Raw genomic sequence first — 19,722 nt, forward strand, 5'->3', positions numbered from 1 at the left:
GCAGTTTTTAAGCGATTTCTTCTTCATATGATGGAAGGACACCACGCCGCTCTGCTTTAAATTTGGCAGGCAGTCAAACACAGCCCAACCACATTCCCCAATTTTGTTGCTGCTATCATAGTCGGCTTATTATAATTATGTTAACGTGCAGCCGAAACTGAGGGCAATACATACCAGAGAACACTAACTCTAATTAGTAGCTCTTAAGTTTCCGTGTCGTCGGGCACATGCGGAATACTAACTTGGCGGCTTTGCATGCTCTTTGACTGGGAAAGCATATGATGGAATGGTATGCTCTACTGCACCGGTTTTATCTGAAGTATAGCTGCATTTGCAAGTGCTCAGCAAAAAAAAAAAAGGTGTTCCAATGAAGTGCTCAAAAATGAATTTATTTACTTTCAACTTCAATTCCGTCATAACAGTGGCTAAAAACCATGCAAGAGGGTTAGTGCCAGTCCAAGCTTTATGTTTAATTAGTCATAAATATAGCACAAACTGTCATCAGATTTCATGAGAGACAATGCTTGCTACGACTTACTTTCAATGAGAAATTTTTGTGAAAGTCCCACTGTTAAAAATGTTCGAAATTCCTCCCATCCATGGCAACACAGCACATGAGCCTCTTTCGCATAGAGTTAACAACTCTAAAGAGTACTTCTGGGTGGATGCTCCCACAGGCAGAAATAATTCTGTTCTTCAGATCGTTGATATCAGCTGGCTCCATAGCATAAACTTCATTTTTCAGATAGCCCCATAAAAAAAGTCTAATGGAGAGAGGGCAGGGGATCTGGGAGGCCAAAACATCTCTCCTTCTCGCCTATCCACTGCAGAGAAAAGTTTTTGTTCAGCCACTTCTGTGCAGTAGAAGAGAAGTGTGGTGGGGCTCCGTCGTGCTGGAACCACAGTTGCCTTAGTTACCCTAGAGAGAGGCTGGAGACGAATTCGTCGATGACTCCAGCAAGAATGTTGCATGCACACATTTTTGTATTCAGGTTGTCTCCGAAGAAGTATGGCCCAATAAGCCTGTCCCTGAGTATGCCGCACCAAACATTTATACCCCAACGGATTTGGAAATTGTGATGCCGCAACCAGTGGGGATTTTCTTGGGATCAGTAGTGAGCATTGTGAATGTTCACAGTACCATCTCTGCAGAATCTAGCCTCGTCAGTCCACATCACTTTTTCTAGGAAATGATCATCTTGGTCAAGTTTTATTAAGGCCCAGTTAGTGAATTCTACTCGTTTCTGAAAATCAGCATCACTTAAGTGCTGGTGAAAGCTGATATGGTAAGGATGATAGTTGTGGTTGTTTAGGACATTCAGCACTGTTCCAATCCTTTTTCCACATCCTTCAGAAATTTGCCTGAGACTTGCATTTGGCATTGCACTCACATAAGCAAGGACGTTAATTTCGAAGTCCTCACTGATAATGCCCTTCTTTGGCTGTCTTTTCTTGTGAACAGAGCCTGTGTTGCGAAACCATCTGAAAATGTAAAACGTCGGCTTAGTTGGAACTCGCTAATTTGGATGGTGAGACAAGTATATGCTCATCGCCAGTGAAGCATTGCCATTCATTTCTGCCATCGAAAGCACGACATCGACCTTCTCAGCTGTCGAGTATCTTGACAGCCATTTTTCAATGGTGAAGACTCCAATACAGGTGCCGCTTCTTTTAATGGCACGGTAGTAGCAGAAGCACTCATTCGTAAAGGCCGCACACACACACACACACACACACACACACACACACACACACACACACACACACATAAAACCCGAGGCTGCCACCCCTGGTTACAACATGAGGCTCCTTGCTTTTACATGTTTTGTAAAAATACAAATATTTGTCCCATATGTCACACAAAAAATCTTATTTTGCGCATCAATCAATGCAGTCCAGGTGATGCAGGTATGGAAAAAAAAATTGTCTATATGCCTTGCACTAGCGCTGCTATCGGGAATAAAACAGCATCTCAAGGTCCATTTTATCTCATCCATGTTTAAATGGTAGCACCCAGCTGAGTTGCTAAGTTAGAAAGTCATCGCTCGTCTAGTCCGCCAGCACAATAATTCATTGCTTTCGCACACCAAAAAAAAAATGCTGGCAGAGAAAAAAAGTGATCTGCGTCGCCACTCGCTACACACTCTTGCAAGGCAGTGCCATACGCAACAGCTGCATCACATGTGCCAGGTGCTTCACAACAAGAGCCGCTGCCTTGTTTGCGTAATTAGATGAACTGGGATAAAATTTTAGACGTGCGCATCTCAGGACACAGGCACATTACTAAAATTCAACAAAATGGAATAGCCCTAAAAAGCATTTGCCTCCAAGTTCTCAATATAAATATGCATGCTAACTTCAGCCAAACAAAAGTTAATCATTGAATTTTTGGTAATTACTGAGTTTGCAGGGACAATTATACCCCAATTGCGTGGTTTTTTGGGCTTGTTGGTACATAATTCCAATACACTATAGCGCAGCAAAAGACGAGGACACAAGAGCGAGAGACGAACACCACTTTTTTTAAATAATCAGTAAAGTCTAATTTTGAACACCCTGTATATTCAGCCGGCAGACAGAAAAGTCACTGTGTGTCATTAGATTCTGTGTCCATATGATCACAATTCTTGCCAGTAGGGGTGCTGGTATGGCATTTTCTCATCTTTGACGTCATTGTGCACTCGGGATCGTAGAAATTGAAACTGAAATTGGTCCTGAATAATGCGCCCTAATAATTAAGTGATGCTGGGGCTTTTTGGGTTGGAGTCTCTCTCTCTTCATTGAATATCGAAGCAGGAAATGTACATGTCTATACTTCTTTATTGTTAATTAGTTATTCATGACTAAATTGGGCTACACAATACAGAATCAAATCATAATTTATTGGATAGTTTATACTGACTATGGCTATCCTATATTAATTGTTGGTTCTTGTTGTATTTGTTTAATAGCTAATGAAGAAGACTGCATACAGCACAAAGTTTTATATTGTTAAAAAGGTCTCAATGGTTAGAATCCAAAATGAAATTCTAAACTGTACAAGAACCATGTAAAACTGATAAACCCAAGTGTTAGCCAAGCTAACAGTTTTCTATTTCTGTAAAAAAATATGCTACTGAGTTGAAACATTTAGGCTTAATGGTACGCATTACCATCATCAGTGCAGCGGTGGCGTAGCGGTAGAACATCCCTCTCGCATGCTAGGGGACCGGCGCTCAAATCCCGGTGCCGCAGAATTCTCCACCTGATTTAAAAAAAAAAATCCCGCAGGTCGATGGAATTGCATAAACAGGTTGGGGTGCGACCTGATGCCGGTGAACACCTCCGGCAACGCACTCCCTCACCAGAACAGGAGTTAGTCACCCTGGTGCAGTAATTCGCCCCAACCTCTCATGATAAGCTCTATAAAACCCTGGCCCTCAGTCACCAGCAGCTGCGGAACAACTGACCATGGCGGTGGTCAGACCTGTGACACAGCAGGGGTGTTAAGGATTCTTGGCTCCGCTGGACAGGCCACCATTGGAAACTGACCCTGGCAATGTTTAACGCTAGAACCCTAGCTAGTGAAGCTAGTTTAGCAGTGATGTTATAGGAACTAGAGGGTATGAAATGGGATATTATAGGGCTTACTGAGGTTAGAAGGCTGAATGAGGCATGTACTGTACTGAAGGATGGGCATGTACTGTGCTATAGAGGTTTACCAGAGATGTGACAACTAGGAGTAGATTTCCTTGTCAATATGTATATAGCGAGTAATGTAGATGAATTCTATAGTATTAATGAGAGGGTGGCAGGCATTGTAATTAGGCTTAATAAGTGGTATAAACTGAAGGTTGTACAGGCCTATGCACCTACATGTAGTTGTGATGACCAGGCAGTTGAAAGCTTCTACGAAGATGTAGAATTGGCAAAGCGAAAAGTAAAGACGCAGTATACTGTACTAATGGGCGACTTCAATGCCAAGGTAGGAAAAAAGCAGGCAGGAGACCAGGCAGTGGGTGATTATGGCACTGGTTCTAGGAATAGCAGGGGGCAGATACTAGTTGAGTTTGCAGAGCACAATAACCTAATAATCATGAATACCTTCTTCAATAAATGGAAGAACTGGAAATGGACATGGAATAGTCCTAACGGGGAGACTAAAAATGAAATTGACTTGTTCAGCCCCCGATATTATGCAAGATGCAGAGGTAACCGGGAAAGTGCTATGCAGTGTCCACAGGATCATGAGGTCCCAAATTAGCCTAAATTTGAAGATGGAACGCAACAGATTAGTAAGAAAGAAACCCAGCAACGAATTAGCAGTGAGGGGGAGGGCAAAAGAGTTCAGGATCTCGCTACAAAATAGATATTCAGCTCTAAAGCAGCAATGAACAATAATTTCAGAGATATCATTACTGAGTGCACGGTAGAAGTACGCGGCAGGATAGTTAGAGAGGAGACCAGTAAGCTGTCTAAGGAGATGAAAGATTTCAATAAGAAATGCCAGAGTATGAAAGCTTCCAATCCAACAGACCAGATCGAATTGGCCGAGATATCAAAGCTAATCATTAAGCACAAGTTGACCGATATAAGGAAGTATACCATGGAGAAAATTGAGCATGCTCTAAAGATCGGGGGAAGCCTTAAAGTGGTAAAGAAGAAACTGGGCATAGGCAAAAACCAGGTGTATGCAATAAGGGACAAAGCAGGCAAGGTCATCACGAATATGGAAAAGATAGTCAAAGTAGCCGAGAAGTTCTATACAGATCTCTACAGTAGCAAAAGTAGTCAGGACTGTAATGAGATTGGCGGTAGGGAAAAACAGTCAGACCTTCCACCAGTGACGAAGGACGAGGTCAAGAAAGCATTAGAAACTATGAAAAGGGGTAAATCAGCTGGAGAGGATTAGCTAACTACATATTTGCTGAAGGACGGGAAGGATATCGGGCTAGAAAAACTGGCCACCCTGTATACGCAATGCCTAGTGTCATCAACAGTACCAGATCCATAGAAGAATGCAAACATTGTCCTCATTCATAAGAAAGGGGATGCTAAGGACCTCTAAAATTACAGACCAATCAGCTTACTGTCTGTTACGTATAAGGTATTTATTAAGGTAATTGCTAATAGAATCAGGAAAACCTTAGACTGCACTCAAGCAAAGAATCAAGCAGGTTTTCGGAAATGGTACTCTACAATTGATCATATCCATACCATCAATCAGGTGATAGAAAAATGCTCGGAATATAACCAGCCCTTATAGATAGCATTCATTGATTATGAAAAAGCATTTGACTCAGTTGAAACCTCGGCGGTGATGCAGGCATTGTGAAATCAGGGGTAGACGAGCCGTATGTTAAAGTGCTGGAAGGTATATATAGTGGCCGCACAGCACCCATAGTTCTGCACAAAGAAAGTGACAAAATTCCCATAAAGGAAGGTGTTAGGCAAGTGACACAATCTCCCCAGTACTATTCACAGCTTGCTTAGAGGAAGTATTCAGAGACTTGGAATGGGAGCAGTTAGGGATAAGGGTAGATGGAGAATACCTCAGTAATCTGTGATTTGCTGATGACATTCCCTTGCTAAGCAACTTGGGGGATGAACTGCAAATAATGATTGATGACCTAGACAGGAAAAGTAGAAAAGTAGGCTTCAAAATCAATATGCAGAAAACTAAGGTAATTTTCAATAGCCTCTGGAAAGAACAGCAGTTTACATTAGGTAGCGAAGTAATGGAACTAGTAGGTGAATATTTCTACTTAGGACAAGTAGTAACTGCAAATCCGGACCATGAAGAGGAAATAACAAGAATAAGGTTGGGATGGAGCACATTTGGCAAGTGCTCAAAGATTATGACTAGCATCTTACCGGTATCGCTCAAGAGGAAAGTATACAACAGTTGCATCTTACCTGTACTGACCTATGGGGCTGAAATGTGGAGGCTAACCAAGAGAGTTCTACTTAAGTTTAGGACAACCCAGAGGGCTATGGAACGGAAAATGGTAGGGGTAACATTAAGAGATAGGAAGCGTGCAGAGTGGGTCAGAGAAATAACTCAAGTTACCGACATTCTAGTGGAAATTAAGAAGGAAGGGGCATGGGCAGGTCATGTAGTGCAAAGAGAGGATAACCGATGGTCGTTTAGGGTAACGGATTCCAAGGGAAGGAAAAAGTAGCAGGGGGCGGCAGAAAGTTAGGTGGGTTGATGAGTTTAGGAAGTTCGCTGGGGTCAAGTGGATGCAGCTAGCACAGAACCGGGTTAATTGAAGAAATATGGGAGAGGCCTTCAATCTGCAGTGGGTATAGTGAGGCCGATGATGATGATGATGATGACCATCACAGAGACCTAACTGCTCTGATAGCTTTTTCTTACCAGAATCCTGCTACGAGGCTAGCAATCCCCCTGTAGATCAGTTTTCTTTCGAGTGGCAATAATTGATTGGCAAAAGTTAGAGAAAGGCTCAAAATTTAGCTGGTTGCTTATCTTGTTATGTGGCAAGTACTCCTCTTTGCTAGTAGTTATGGTGCACTGCATCAGTTAGCTAGTAGTTTTTTCAAGCAGCACTAGTTTGCATGTGACACTTGGCTTCATGTGCCCACTTTTTTATCTTTAACCTTGGGTTTGCTTTTATGCAGGTCTTTTGTATTCCATTTGCAAAGTGTCACAGGCAAATGGAGCTGCTGTCGACATCGAGACATCCCCAGTCTAAATCGGCCATTTATGCTTTTTATCAACTGTTCAGCCTTCACTTATTTTGTGAAGATCAAATCTTCCAAGCAGATTGCAGATCGATTTGTCCAAGTGATGGCATGCAATCACAGTGCAGCATTGGCTGTTATAGGTCCTTGCTCAGCCAAGTACCTTCTTTTATACAACCGAAAAATGCAAGCAGCTATAAAAATTATAAGGTCATTTTTTTAATGCATCCAAGCTACACCAAGGCTATGAAGTGCACAGTAGGGAAGGGCAACAGTTTAATATTGAGCACCTGGGGATCTATAATGGGCAGTTAAGCCTTGACACATCGGCATATTAGTTTTTCACTTCCAATTGAAAAACAGCGACTGTAGCCAGGATTGAGCTTGCATCCTTTACCTCAGTAGCACAGCATCTCTGGACAACCTTAAGCATTTTAGATTCAGAACGTATTGCCCAGGTATATGTAGTCAAGTGTATAATCATGTGGTGTTGTTCGTGCAATGTGATGTGAACAGCCTATCTCACTTAACCTCAATAATATGATTGTTGACGTGTAAAGAAAATATGTGTACAGAGCCCAATGATTGAAGAACAGTATTCTGAAAAACAAAGATATTCTTGCGCAGTGCATTTTATCATCAATGCCTCTGTCAATTTTTTTGCTGCCATGGTACCTCTCCGATTGTGTTTTGAATGCGTAACAGATGCCTTGAAAGTTGCTCTGAAACGTGGATGACACAGAAAGGCCTACAGATCACTTGTAGTCGTTATTTCTCTCTTAAACCCTAAATTAAACAGATTGCCAGACCAAGAAAGCTGTTCATACATTCCGCAGCAAGCCGTCCCATGACCATAATCCCCCAACATGGTGCTGCTTGCTCATTTCGCTTCTCCTGCGATAGATGGCAGCCCTTTTGCATAAAGTTTATACCTTGTGGGATGGTACAGAACTTGCACATTATCTGGCAGTATTCTTGAACCAAAAATAGCCTCAGTGTTTATATGTTGCATGCATGTCTGACAAAGAAGTTAGCAGGAGCATTTCATGAAAGAAAGCTTACATAGATAAAACAGTAAATAGGTTTATAAAAGAAAATGTGCAGTATCTGGTGCACTTCTTGTTGGACACCTGAACCATGTCTTAGGGAAAGGAAGGTGGTTATCAAAGAAGAGCAGAGGAGCCTTAGTGGAAGGCTGCAGAATAATTTCAGCTTCGGTTGTGTTCGAACCTAGAGGCTCTCATTCAGTAGCCGAGCATCTTAACCATTGAGCCACTGTAGCAGGTAAGGTTTATATGCAAGCTTTTATCAAGGCAAAAGCCTTTTAAGGTGCATGGAATGAAATACCATGCGCAAGAGTTGTCTGCAAGATCTGCCATATTCTGCAAGATTTGGTGAGATGTATTCTTGTCTAGCATTCTTTCCATCTGCAAACCCGCACTTGAATGTGCATTAAGGAACGTCACATGACAGGAGCGATGGTGTACCATCCAAAGTCATAGTTGCCAGAGAAAATGTGATAGATAGCATGCCTCTCCTTTCCTGCAAACCAATTTCAATTATATCTAGCACTGCAACAGATGCCAATAAGAGGCAGTTAATGAGAGGCAAGAGATGGGAGAGGAAGGGTAGGCTTTCACCATTCTTCTCTTAAAAGACATCTAAGAATTCTTTATAGTTGCTTGCCCCTGAGCAAATCTTTTGCCATTAGAGGAGCTGTGAAGGCACTCATAGCCATGCCAGTGGCCCACTTCAACATTGTTTACAATAAAGTGCTTCACTAGACAAGTGGTGACACTAATTGCTTGAATATGTTGAAGATGTCTCAGCTTTGCTGTTTCTGACTCTAAGCACAGAAAAATAATAATGAAGGGTTCAACACTACCGCCCGGAAAAATTCTAGCCATTCTCAGCTGTTATTGAGGTGGTTTGTTTTTGATGAAATTACTGATGTGCACACTGAATTGTTCATATCAGAAAGATTTCTCCACTAGGTTTGATCTGCTTTAGTGAGTGTCTTTTTGTGTCATTAGAGTTGATTCAAGTCAGTGGAATATTAACAATAATTTTCTATTGCTAGTGGAATACATCTGTTCTGCCACTGATTGATCTCTTGGTTGACCATCTGTCATAGTGCTCAGAGGTAAGGAGGGTGTCATGATGGTGGAGGGTACCTCCATCTATGACTGTCATTTTGTGATTGGAATGGCATTATAGGTGTGCCAAACTACACCTTGGTCACGAAACAGCTGATAAGAACTACCTGTAATATTGCATAATTTTTCATCTGCATTTTAAATGATGTACAGTACAACAGATTCGATAGAACTGGCAGAGGTATCAAAGCAAATTGTGGCCAACATAAGGAGATGTAACATGGGGAAAATTGAGCATGCTCTTAAAGAATGGTCATAGCTTGAGAATGGTAAAGAGGAAATTAGGTGTAAGTAAAAATCAGATGATTTCACTGAGGGACAAGGGGGGGGTGGGGTTGTTATTACTAACATGGACAAGATGATCAAGTTAGCTGAGGACTTCTATACTGACCTCTACAGTAGCCATAGTAGTCAGGACAAGAATGAAATTGGCTGTAATGAGCATCAGACGTTCTGCCAGTAATAAAGTTGAAGTTATGAAAGCCTTAGAAGCTATGAAAGGGGGAAAGCAGCTGGGGAGGATCTGGTAACTACAGATTTGTTGAAGGATGGAGGGGATATCATGCTAGAAATACTGGCCACCATGACGACATCAAAAGTACTGGAATCATGGAAGAACGCTAACATTATCTCAATTTATAAGGGTGTAGGTGACCCATATGTGAAAGTACTGGAAGATATATAGTGGCCGCACAGCAACCATAGCTCTGCATAAAGTAACAAAATTTTTATAAAGAATGGTGTTAGGCAAGGAGACATGATTTCCCCAGTACTATTCACAACTTGCTTAGAGGAAGTATTCAGACTTGGAATGAGAGCAGTTAGGGATAAGGGTAGATGGAGAATACCTCAGTAATCTGCAATTTGTGGATGACATTGCCTTGCTAAGTAACACTGGGGATGAACTGCAAAGAAGGCTTGATGACCTAGACAGAAAAAGTAGAAAGGTAGGCTTGGAAATAAATGTGCAGAAGGCAGATAATGTTCAACAGCCTCGGGAAGGAACAGCTGTCTAAAATTGGTAGCGAAGCATTGGAAGTGGTAGGCGAATATGTCTACTTAGGACAGGTAGTGACTGCAGATTTGGACCACAAATGAGGCACTTACATGCTGAGTGAGCATGAAAGACCACATACATCCACTATGTTTCATTCATTCAAAAATGAAAAAGTTGGTCCTAGGAACAGCGTGAGTGCATGGTCTTAAAGCAATGCCTAGTATATACTGGTGTAATCTCTATGGTTGCAAGTAAAATGTGCGAGCGAGGTCTGGCTGTTTTGTGACATGCACTTTTGCATTAGCTGGGATGCTACTTGAGACCCACCAACCTACAAGTTACAGTAACAAGACCCCCAAAAATAAATGAGCCCTGAAAGCCAGCCTAGTCATGGTAGGGTTGAGAGTGCAAAGATAGTGCAATCAGTAACCATGCAGTAAAGTAGGTAGCTTGATGATACCGCAGCAGTCACAAAGATTACATATGTTGGTTCTTGGAAAAGTTCCACATGCATTGAAGTGCATGGAATGACGTACCCAAATGCCACTGCTGCACAATGCATACCTTAAAAATTACTATGATGCAGATTACTGGAAGACGAGCATGAGTGCACACTGTCACTAGTAGTCCACAAGCAGGTTGATAATGGCCTCTTACTGCAAGGGTTTTCACAGAAGCCATGCTGGAGCCCAAGACATAGCTTACACAAAGCAGATCAAAGCCCACAGCGATAAGCAAATTAAAAACACATTCTTATACCTTGAACGAATGCTACCATAATCTGTTTCCAAATCTTCCATAACACCCAGTTAGCAAAACAATGTCTGATATAAGAGCTTTCAAAAAATTAGAGTACACATAGGTAAAGATCACAAAATAAAAACAACAAAACTCTCATTATCCCAAGTTGCCCTGACATCGCACATTAAATGCAAAGCATGCAAAAATGCGCAAGAATTTCTGGACTCTTTTCAAATGTGCTACAGTTTGCTAACACCACTTACAAACTTTTTTCGCAAGAACCAAATGCTCCTACAGCATCGCAACATATGCATAGCAGTTTAGGCCTACCTTGTCCTATGTGCCTATTTGTGAGTGTCTATTTGTTAGTTCTGTTAATCTTTCCTTTTAAGGTAATTTCAAATGTACTGCCTAACATTCTAGGGGTGGCAACAGCATTTCAGCACTTTCTAATCTCGCACACCATACACAACTCTAAAGATGTGTACATGTACCTTTGCTGATTTTTCTTTTCTGCTAGGTACCTGCAGTTGCTAAGTGTGTCACTAAGCTGCTTTTACTTCTGCTTTGTGTGGCATCATGACATGAAGAATACGAAAGTGGAGCGTTTTTGATTAATTTTTGTAGTCTTGGCAGACGGTGCCTAGAAAAGGAGAGTGGAAGCGCTTTCTATTTGAACACAACTGTGATGCTTATGCAAACTCTTCTCCTTGTGCACTATGGATTTGTAAAGCCGGGGGAACCCTTGAATTCTGGGGCAAAGCCTCAAAGTCACGGGGGAAGATAATATTTTCAACCAGAGGATAGACAGTGGCCCTTTAAATGGCAGATTTGCTTAGTTTACTTTGATGACATTGTTGTGTTCTCCAAAATGTTTGAACAGCACCTTGGATGTCTGAGAAGAGTTCTTGATTCCCCTAAATTGGCTAATTTGACACTCAAGCTTGAGAAATGTCACTTTGGTTACACAGAGCTGAAGTTTCTTGGCCATGTGGTTGGTGCTGATGATGTTAAGCCCAATCCTGATAAAAATGTCCCATAGCAAAATTCTCTGTTCTCACGAACAAGAAAAGTGTAAAACATTTTCTGGGTTTCTACACTTACTACCGCTACTTCATACTTGACTTCTCCATAATTGCTGATCTGCTGACATGTCTGACTTGTGACGATACACCGTTTGGTTCTTTGACCAACAAGAAGCTTTCAACAAGTTGCACAGACGGCTAGAAATACCTTCTATACTTGCGCACTTCGACGAGAAAGCTGACACCTAGGTACACACTGATGCCAGTGGCACTGGACTCTGTGCTGTACTCGTCCAGCATCAGGCTGGCATCGAAAGCGTGATAGCGTATGAGAGCTGCACTCTTTCTTGTGCTGAATGGAATTATTCTGCATCAGAAAAAGAGTGTCTGGCCATTGTGTGAGCCACTATGAAGTTTTGACTGTACCTCTATGGTTACCATTTCAAGGTGATGACCAATCACCATTCCCTGTGCTGGCTGGGGAGTCTTCAAGGCCCATCTGGCCATCTGGCCCAGTGGAGTCTTGTGGCTACATGAACTCGATTGCACCATTGCCTATAAATCTGAGAGAAAACATGAAGACGCTAGCATGTTGTCAGTGCTCCTATAGATAAAGGTGATGACTGGATGGACAAGGACACAAATGAAAGTTGTTTTCTTGGTGTGGTCAGTGACACACAATTGATGGCACGACAGTGAGCAGACAAACTCCCACCCGTTATTGACCACCTGGAGGGTCGTATCGCTGACGTACCCCGTCATCTTTCCAGACCTTTGTCATCATTTTATTTCACAACAGTGTTCTGTTCAAGCATAGCTCAAGTACCGGAACTCGGCCCTATCTCCTCATTGTTCCTTCATACCTGCATGACAACATCCTTCTCGCTTGTCATGACAAACAAGCTGCCAGACATTTAGGTTTAGCCTGCACGCTTGCTCGAGTTTGTCAAGACTACTACTGGCCAAAACTTGATGCCACTGTTCACCAGTGCATCATGGGCTGCCACCAGTGCCAATGCCATAAGTCACCACCACTCAAGCCTGCAGGTTTGCTGCAGCCAATTACACCCCCGACTACTCCCTTTGACCAAGTTGGAATCAATATTCTGGGCCCCTTCTCTAGGTCTGCAGCTGGTAATAAATGTCTGATAGTTGCAACCGACTATTTAATGAGGTATGAAACAACGAAGGAAATAGAACGGGGCACTTCTTTCGAGATAGCCAATTTTTTTATGCACAAAATCATCTTGGGGCATTGTGCCCCATTGCATGACAAAGGCACAGCTCATTCAAGATGTGTTTGAACTCAGCCACACAAGCCACCGCAAGACTGCAGCATATCACCCTCAAAGAAATGGGCTGATGGAAAGAATAAATAAGGCCATCGCCAATATGATCTCAATGTATGTGGACGTGCAACACAAGGACTGGGTTGAGATCCTTCCGTATGTGACACGCTTATAACACTGCCATGCAAGCAACAACTCGCTTCACTACGTTTCATCTAATCTGTGGAAGAGACCTCCAGACGATGCTGAATGCCATGATACCATGCACTTCTGAAGACAAGTCATTGGGGCTGTAAGCTGAGCTATTCTTTCAACGCAGTGAGGAAGTGTGCAAACTTGCATGCCTCAACATTCAAAATCGGCAGTCTGTGGATGCGTGCTGGTACAATCTTGACACCGGCATATCAGTTATGCACCTGGGGAACAAGTTTGGGCTTGGACTTCGGTGAGATGCCCGGGACTGTCAGAATACTGCACCATGTAACAGACGTCACATATGAAGTGGTCCCCAATGGTATTACCCATCCTAGCTGCTGCCAACCTCTCTCCGATGCTGTGCACATCACCCGACTGAAACCATACTTTACTCAGTGATGTGTGCTGCAATGTTGTGCCAATGTGTAGAGGTGTGATGTTGTAGTGTGACTCCGTGCATTGATTACCTTGTACTGCCACACCTCATGCTTCTGGGATTTTGTTCTTTGGAGGGGAGAGAACAGTGCCACCTGGTTTACCAGCTGGCAGAGAAAGAAGAGCTCGCACAGTTGGGATCTACGAGCACTGACCACTGGGCTGTTCGTCAACTGAGCTGTGTCTATTTTAGATATTTGTGACAATATGTTACAAGCTACTCTCATCTGTAACATTCCAATTGCTCTTGGTCTTGTCGCATGCATGCAAGCATACCTTTGGTATTTTTAAAAACCTGTAGTCATCTTTTCTGGACTTTGCCTTGTGCTTTAATTTGTGTTCAGCTGTTACAGCCCACGACTTCACAGTAAATCGTCACTTTGGCACTATTTGTGTGGTCCGCTCCATGGTCAACTATTGCACTGTACAGAAAAATGGTGCTCTCAGCATTTCATACAAGCTCTCTATAAAGCATTATGTCGCCTGGGCCACCAATGTTTGCAGAGTGCAAGTTGTTTCATGCATTCAAAAAAATACCTGTTTTTTAATGACAAGAGAAAAATAATTTTCAAACATCGGATGACATTTATTTCACAACCGAGTGAAAGAGGCTCACTAGTCGGGGGCATCGGGAAGTGTGGCCCGCCACTCTGCAACAGCTGCATATCTACTGGTTGACCTCATAGAACCTTTGAACACGCAGAACCTTCTGTTCCAAACAACCTAACTGGAGAAAATGAATGACACCAGCATCAGATTCCTCTGATCTGCCAATCACTAAAGCACAGGATGGACCAAAGCCAGCATGCAAAACATGCAGCCATCCTAGTCGGCCGCCTGGCATTCCAAGATTGACGTCACATTTACCTTTTCCCCAGTTTTGTTGTCCTGCCCCTACTACTCTTGGCAGTGATGAGGGCATGACCATGCACATTTTTAATGACCGATTTTGATTTTTCTTATCAATAAAATTAAAAAAAACTTGACACACATGATTAACAAAATCCTTCCTAACCTGAATTTTATGCAAACTGACAACCTCAGCTTCTTTTTAAGGTAGCCACTACAGCAGATTGGAAATTTTGGGGTAGGCTTTGATGTAGTCTACAGTGAGCAAAGTGTTTGGCAAAACTAAAGCATCCACCACTCTGTTGAGGATGGCTGGTATTAAGAGTAGTGCATTTGCATTTTGTGTGTTATTTCAGAGCATTTGCTGTATTTTTCTGTGCTTCTTTGCAAAGTAGCTTTTGACTAAATATTACTAGCATCTCAACATTTTTTCAAAAAGGCTCCCAAGCTTTTACCAGATCTTTGTGGCTGGAGACCTAGTTGTAGACCTACATACAATTGTGGGTTAAACAAAATTTGTTAAGGTATGGCTTACTCACACCAGTGGCTGTCCGTGTGAATAAGGATGCATTTTCTATGACAGTAGGGATCTGTAAATGTATTGGCAATGACCAAAATCTTAATAGAAGCCTCGTCTCCCATCTGGGCATATATATTTGTTGTGGGCATATACTTCCCCATGAATATGATGGCTTCTATGTTTTCTTGTATTGGTGATCCTTCAGTCTACATATCAAAAGTGCTAGAATCTCATTCAGAAACCAGAAGTATCACTCAGAAGTAGGGTGGTGAATTGAATTTCAAGAGGCAAATTGTAGCAGGGTACAGCCGAGTCAAATGAAAAGATGAGATGAGGATATTTATAGGGCTAGGGTGAATACCCCTGACAAGAGGACAGGTCTAATTAGAGATAATAAAGTTGCTTACAGGGGCAAGGGTGGTGGTAGTAATAATAGTGAAGTCTTACAATGGACATCACTGTGCCAGTGGCAGTAATTAATGATAGTGACTGTTCGGATGTTTTGCAGATGCCTGTGCACACTTTGCCTGAGGCGGCTGGTTGGCGACAGAGAGCCAGACAAGGTGGGTGCACACATCAGCCAATAGGACAGCAATGCTTATTGTCAGAAGCATATGAACTTAGGAGGAAGCTGCAGGAACATTAGGCTTTATGCTTCCATGTAGGAATATAAGATGACTTGTGCAATTTCTTGCAGTGATCTTTTTTTCACATCCTTGTTAGTGGATGCTCCTCAAACTCAAACTTATTTTGAGGAGCAATGAAGAATTAACAAGCAGTGGTCTTTTTGGAATCAGGGAGGCTGATAATGGAAAAAGTAAAAGTGAAGTTGCATACGTAAGCCACTGGGGCATTTCTTAAAACAGGTCTTAGTAAAAAGCGTGCCATCATGGATCCTAGCACTCACACTTAGTTATGCTTGACATCGCCTTGTTCAGGAAAAAGCAGATCCTTACGGTTGTGTCAGTGTTGGATGTTTGGACCTTTCATGGCTTCTCAGCAGAGGGAATGAACCACTTTGGTCTGCACTTCTTGTAACTGGCACCTCCAGGCTTACCTGACTGGAGCCAAATGACCAGTAGGATTTTTGTTCTCTTTCTTGCAACAAACCTGTCTCCTCCTCTCTCTTGTTTTTTCCTCTTTTCTGGAAGCTAGGGTTCTCATTTTGGGAGTATCTTGCAAGGGTAGCACTTTTTTGTGTGCTCCCGTGTCACCTTTGTCAGGATGTATGCTATGGATGGCTGGTGCCTTGGTTGGAGCATACATTTTATTGTTCTTTCTCCCCACTAACTGATCGCACCTTTAAAAAATGAGCACTGACATAAGTGACTTCAGTTTTTTTTTTCAGAGGTAAGGAATCATTTCCTGAATTTCACATCATCCACAGTCTTTTAGCAGAAAAACGAACCAGAGTAATATTACCATTTTTAGATGCTGATTGTCTAAAGGAAGCCTTGGACCCTGGTTACAAGGGGACAACACTGTCTACTGGAGACTTGTTGAGGTCCAGGACAAAGAACAGCACTGAAAGTTGCCAAACAATGCACCAAAAGGCAAAGCCTGTTACGTGCTCCAGCATTATGTTAAAATACTAGTGATCTGCACCAAGCTTGTACAAAAAGTCCATTTTCTTCAGAGCAGCATATAATTCTACATTTGTGTTGATGGCACTAGTAGAGTCGGAGGCTGTGAAGCTTCTACTTTGGGGACCAGTGCTGTTTTGATATTCTTAATGCTTGACATGCAGCAGTGCATTACAGAAGTGGGGAAAATTCTCAGTTATGTGTGGTTCTCACTCGCAGGCAGATGACAGTTCTCTATTTTTGGTATTTATGAGATTTGCTAGGGTGCAGAGTTATTTCTATATAAGTTTTTTTGGTTCAGTGAACCAACCTTTACAATATTTGACCTTTTTCGTTCAGTCGAGGCCCCAATGAATGTGGCTTTACTTTTTTGGGCAATTTGTGCAGTGTTAATTTTTGTGCAGCAATAAGTTTTTGACTATACATCTAGTTAAAGGCTGCTGGTAAACATATCATTGCTTTGCACTATAATTTAAACATGCTTTAGTTGTTTGTAGCATTTCAGTTGAATAGAGGAATATTCTGATATGCTATTTGTGCATATTAAAAAAAAAGCTGCATTTAGTTTTCAGTCATGCTAAGATGCAATTTGATACAGTAGCCGAGCAATTTTTTAGACTCTCATAATTCGGACCTGCATGATATTTCAGATTCGAATAAGGAATAATCATGCGCCCTATAGGGACTGGGTGCCCATCGTATGACGCCGCCGTTGCCTCGGTGGAACAGTGCCACCCTTGGGAAAATGTGCGCCAGCAGAATTCAGAGGCAATGGAGTGGCGCAGCCAGTTCAGTTCAGCGAGGAATACACGAGCATGTCTTTAACTGTTCTTCTGCAGTGTGGCTTTCAAAGTTTAGGTAATCGCGCGGCATTGTTTAACCAGAATATTGTAGAAGAGAAAAGTCCTCACCAGGGTGGGAATATTTTTTGAACTATCCGGCACATGGTATTTCTCCCATATACTCGGATATGTCGCGTGGGTGATTTTGCCATGTATTTGCTCGCAACTCTTTTGAAGATGGCTTTGGTGTTATAACATGCACCTGCACTGCAGGCAAACTTCCTTTAAACCCACCAGAATATCAAATATCACTTGCCATGAAACGATGATGCCATAGTAGTGATAGTTGCAATGATCCGGAGCTAGTTCATGAAAAAAAAAGAAAAGTAATAGGCTCAAACGATTCAAAAGAGTGTAGATGATTTTCCAGCTTCAGACTTGCAATGAGAGCTTGAAAAATAGAAAAATGAACAGGCAGAAGTAGGATTCCTTTTTTAACACGAAAGGTGAAGGAAAAACTTCTGTGTCTCCCTGCATAGTTGTGCTACCATGGCTCACTCAACCCAGTCTTGAAACTGCTGAACTAAATAATGATTTGAATGTGGTGAAGCGTCATCTTTACAGATACAATGATGCTCTGCGTGAACACTTTGGAGTTGCTACAGATAATTTACTTTAGAAATGCTACAAATGAATGTGTTTCTCACCACATGCTGTGGAGTTTCTAAAAGCAAAAGTAAATTTTACTGCTCTGAGTGACAATATTTTTGGATACCTACTGTGACAGATGTGGTCCTAGGAATAGTTTGGTTTGTTCATCTAGGCCTTCTTTAAGTGCAGGAAGTTCATCACGATTGATGGCACCTGTCTAGAGCATTTGAATGCACTAATGCAGCACTATAAAAACTGTAAACTACAGTCGGATGAAAACAGAGAGCATGATGTGTTGTCGAACTGTAAACTACAGTCGGATGAAAACAGAGAGCATGATGTGTTGTCAAACTGTAAACTACAGTCGAATGAAAACAGAGAGCATGATGTGTTGTCGAATAGGCCACCAAAAGCTTCTCTCTCACAAGAAGGCATTCTACTGCTAAAGTACTCGCTGCGATATGCTGTTTACGAGGCTGTTCTGCTTTCTCTGCCTAAAGTACTCGCTGTGATGGGCTGTTTATGAAGCTGTTCTGCTTTCTCTGCATTGCATGAATTTGCATGCACCATGTGAACTACATTAAGTGCCATTAAATCTATTTTTCTGCACTAATTATATTTGCAATTTCGCCACGGTAAGAAGGCCTTGTGTTACCAGGTCCTAATCTGGAAATCTCGTGTTCACTAAAAGGCCAATGAGAAATACTCAGCTTAGGCAGGTCAGAAAACGGTTGCAGCTGAAAAATTATGCAAACCAGTGTTAGGTACGTGCAACTCCAGTGCCTAATGAACAAGTGAGAAATATTTGTTACTTAGGAAGAAATGTACACAGGACCTATATACTTTCCAAATGGAAATATTGTTCCTTCAAAATTAAAAACAAAAATCCAAGTATATGGTGATTGTCATTAACTGAAATTTAATTTTTTTTCTCGTTTGCATTTTATATGAAGCTGATAGCAGCTTTTGTGACCATATGGTATTGAATGAGCTCTCCATGAGTACATTTATTGGGTAAGCAGGGCATGTCACAGACAAAGCTGAATAAATTCAGAGTCTCAATGCAGACTTGGCTATCACCACACTGTCATTGGTTGATGAAAGAAGAGAGGAAAAAGGACAAAAAGTTAGTGAAAATAGCCATCGTTCGTGTCTCCTATCTGCTTTTTCTGTAAAGAGATAAAAATAAATTTACATATGCCAGCAAAAGTAGGTGTGCAAATATATTTCTTCCTATCACTTGGAGCGTAATGCAACTCAAACAGAACAGAAGGCACAATACTTTAGGTTGCAACTAGTTTTTAAAAAGTTCAGCATTTTCCACAACCACACAATAACCAAATTAGTAAATAAGGGCCCCTGTTTTTTTACCAACCATGTCCTGGTCACCACATTCCCATGCTTATGTGGAAACCAGTAGAAATGAACCAACTTAGAAGCATCCGATGAGTTTGTATGCTGCCAGTTTATCCAAAGTGACATGTTTGCCCAGACTTCGTTTCACTAGATATATTCATGTTCAATGCCACCTCAAATCAGAAGTATCAAAGAAAACTCACATAAACCAACAACTGACTGTGCACCCCAACGCGCTGGCTGGTGCCAGTGCATTCCAACAAAAAGCAGAGCACCGAGAGGCGGCGCCACCCATCCAGCTCTCCAGTCTCTATAAAAACGTGTATGTTTTATGATCAGAGTTGTTCAATTTTTTGACTAAAATTGCCACTGGCATTATTGTGGCAATGTTTTTCGGTTGGCATTTTGGCATGATAAAAGCACAAGCAGGCATTGTTGTCACAAGCAATTGGTCTTGCA

General features: G+C 41.9%; 1 protein-coding gene across 1 annotated transcript in view; it reads left to right on the top strand.

Annotated features, from left to right (window-relative positions):
* LOC146172506 (DNA (cytosine-5)-methyltransferase 3B-like) overlaps positions 1-19,722 on the top strand; it is a 242,252-nt gene that overhangs the window by 121,189 nt on the left and 101,341 nt on the right. Inside the window, exon 9 of the mRNA XM_084585780.1 lies at positions 15,400-15,454. Coding sequence (XP_084441906.1) covers positions 15,400-15,454 — 55 coding nt within the window. The remainder of the gene's footprint in view (positions 1-15,399; positions 15,455-19,722) is intronic.

Source organism: Amblyomma maculatum, unplaced genomic scaffold, assembly GCF_055883805.1.
Source record: "Amblyomma maculatum isolate TAMU_Amacu unplaced genomic scaffold, ASM5588380v1 scaffold_13, whole genome shotgun sequence".
Taxonomy (NCBI): domain Eukaryota; kingdom Metazoa; phylum Arthropoda; class Arachnida; order Ixodida; family Ixodidae; genus Amblyomma; species Amblyomma maculatum.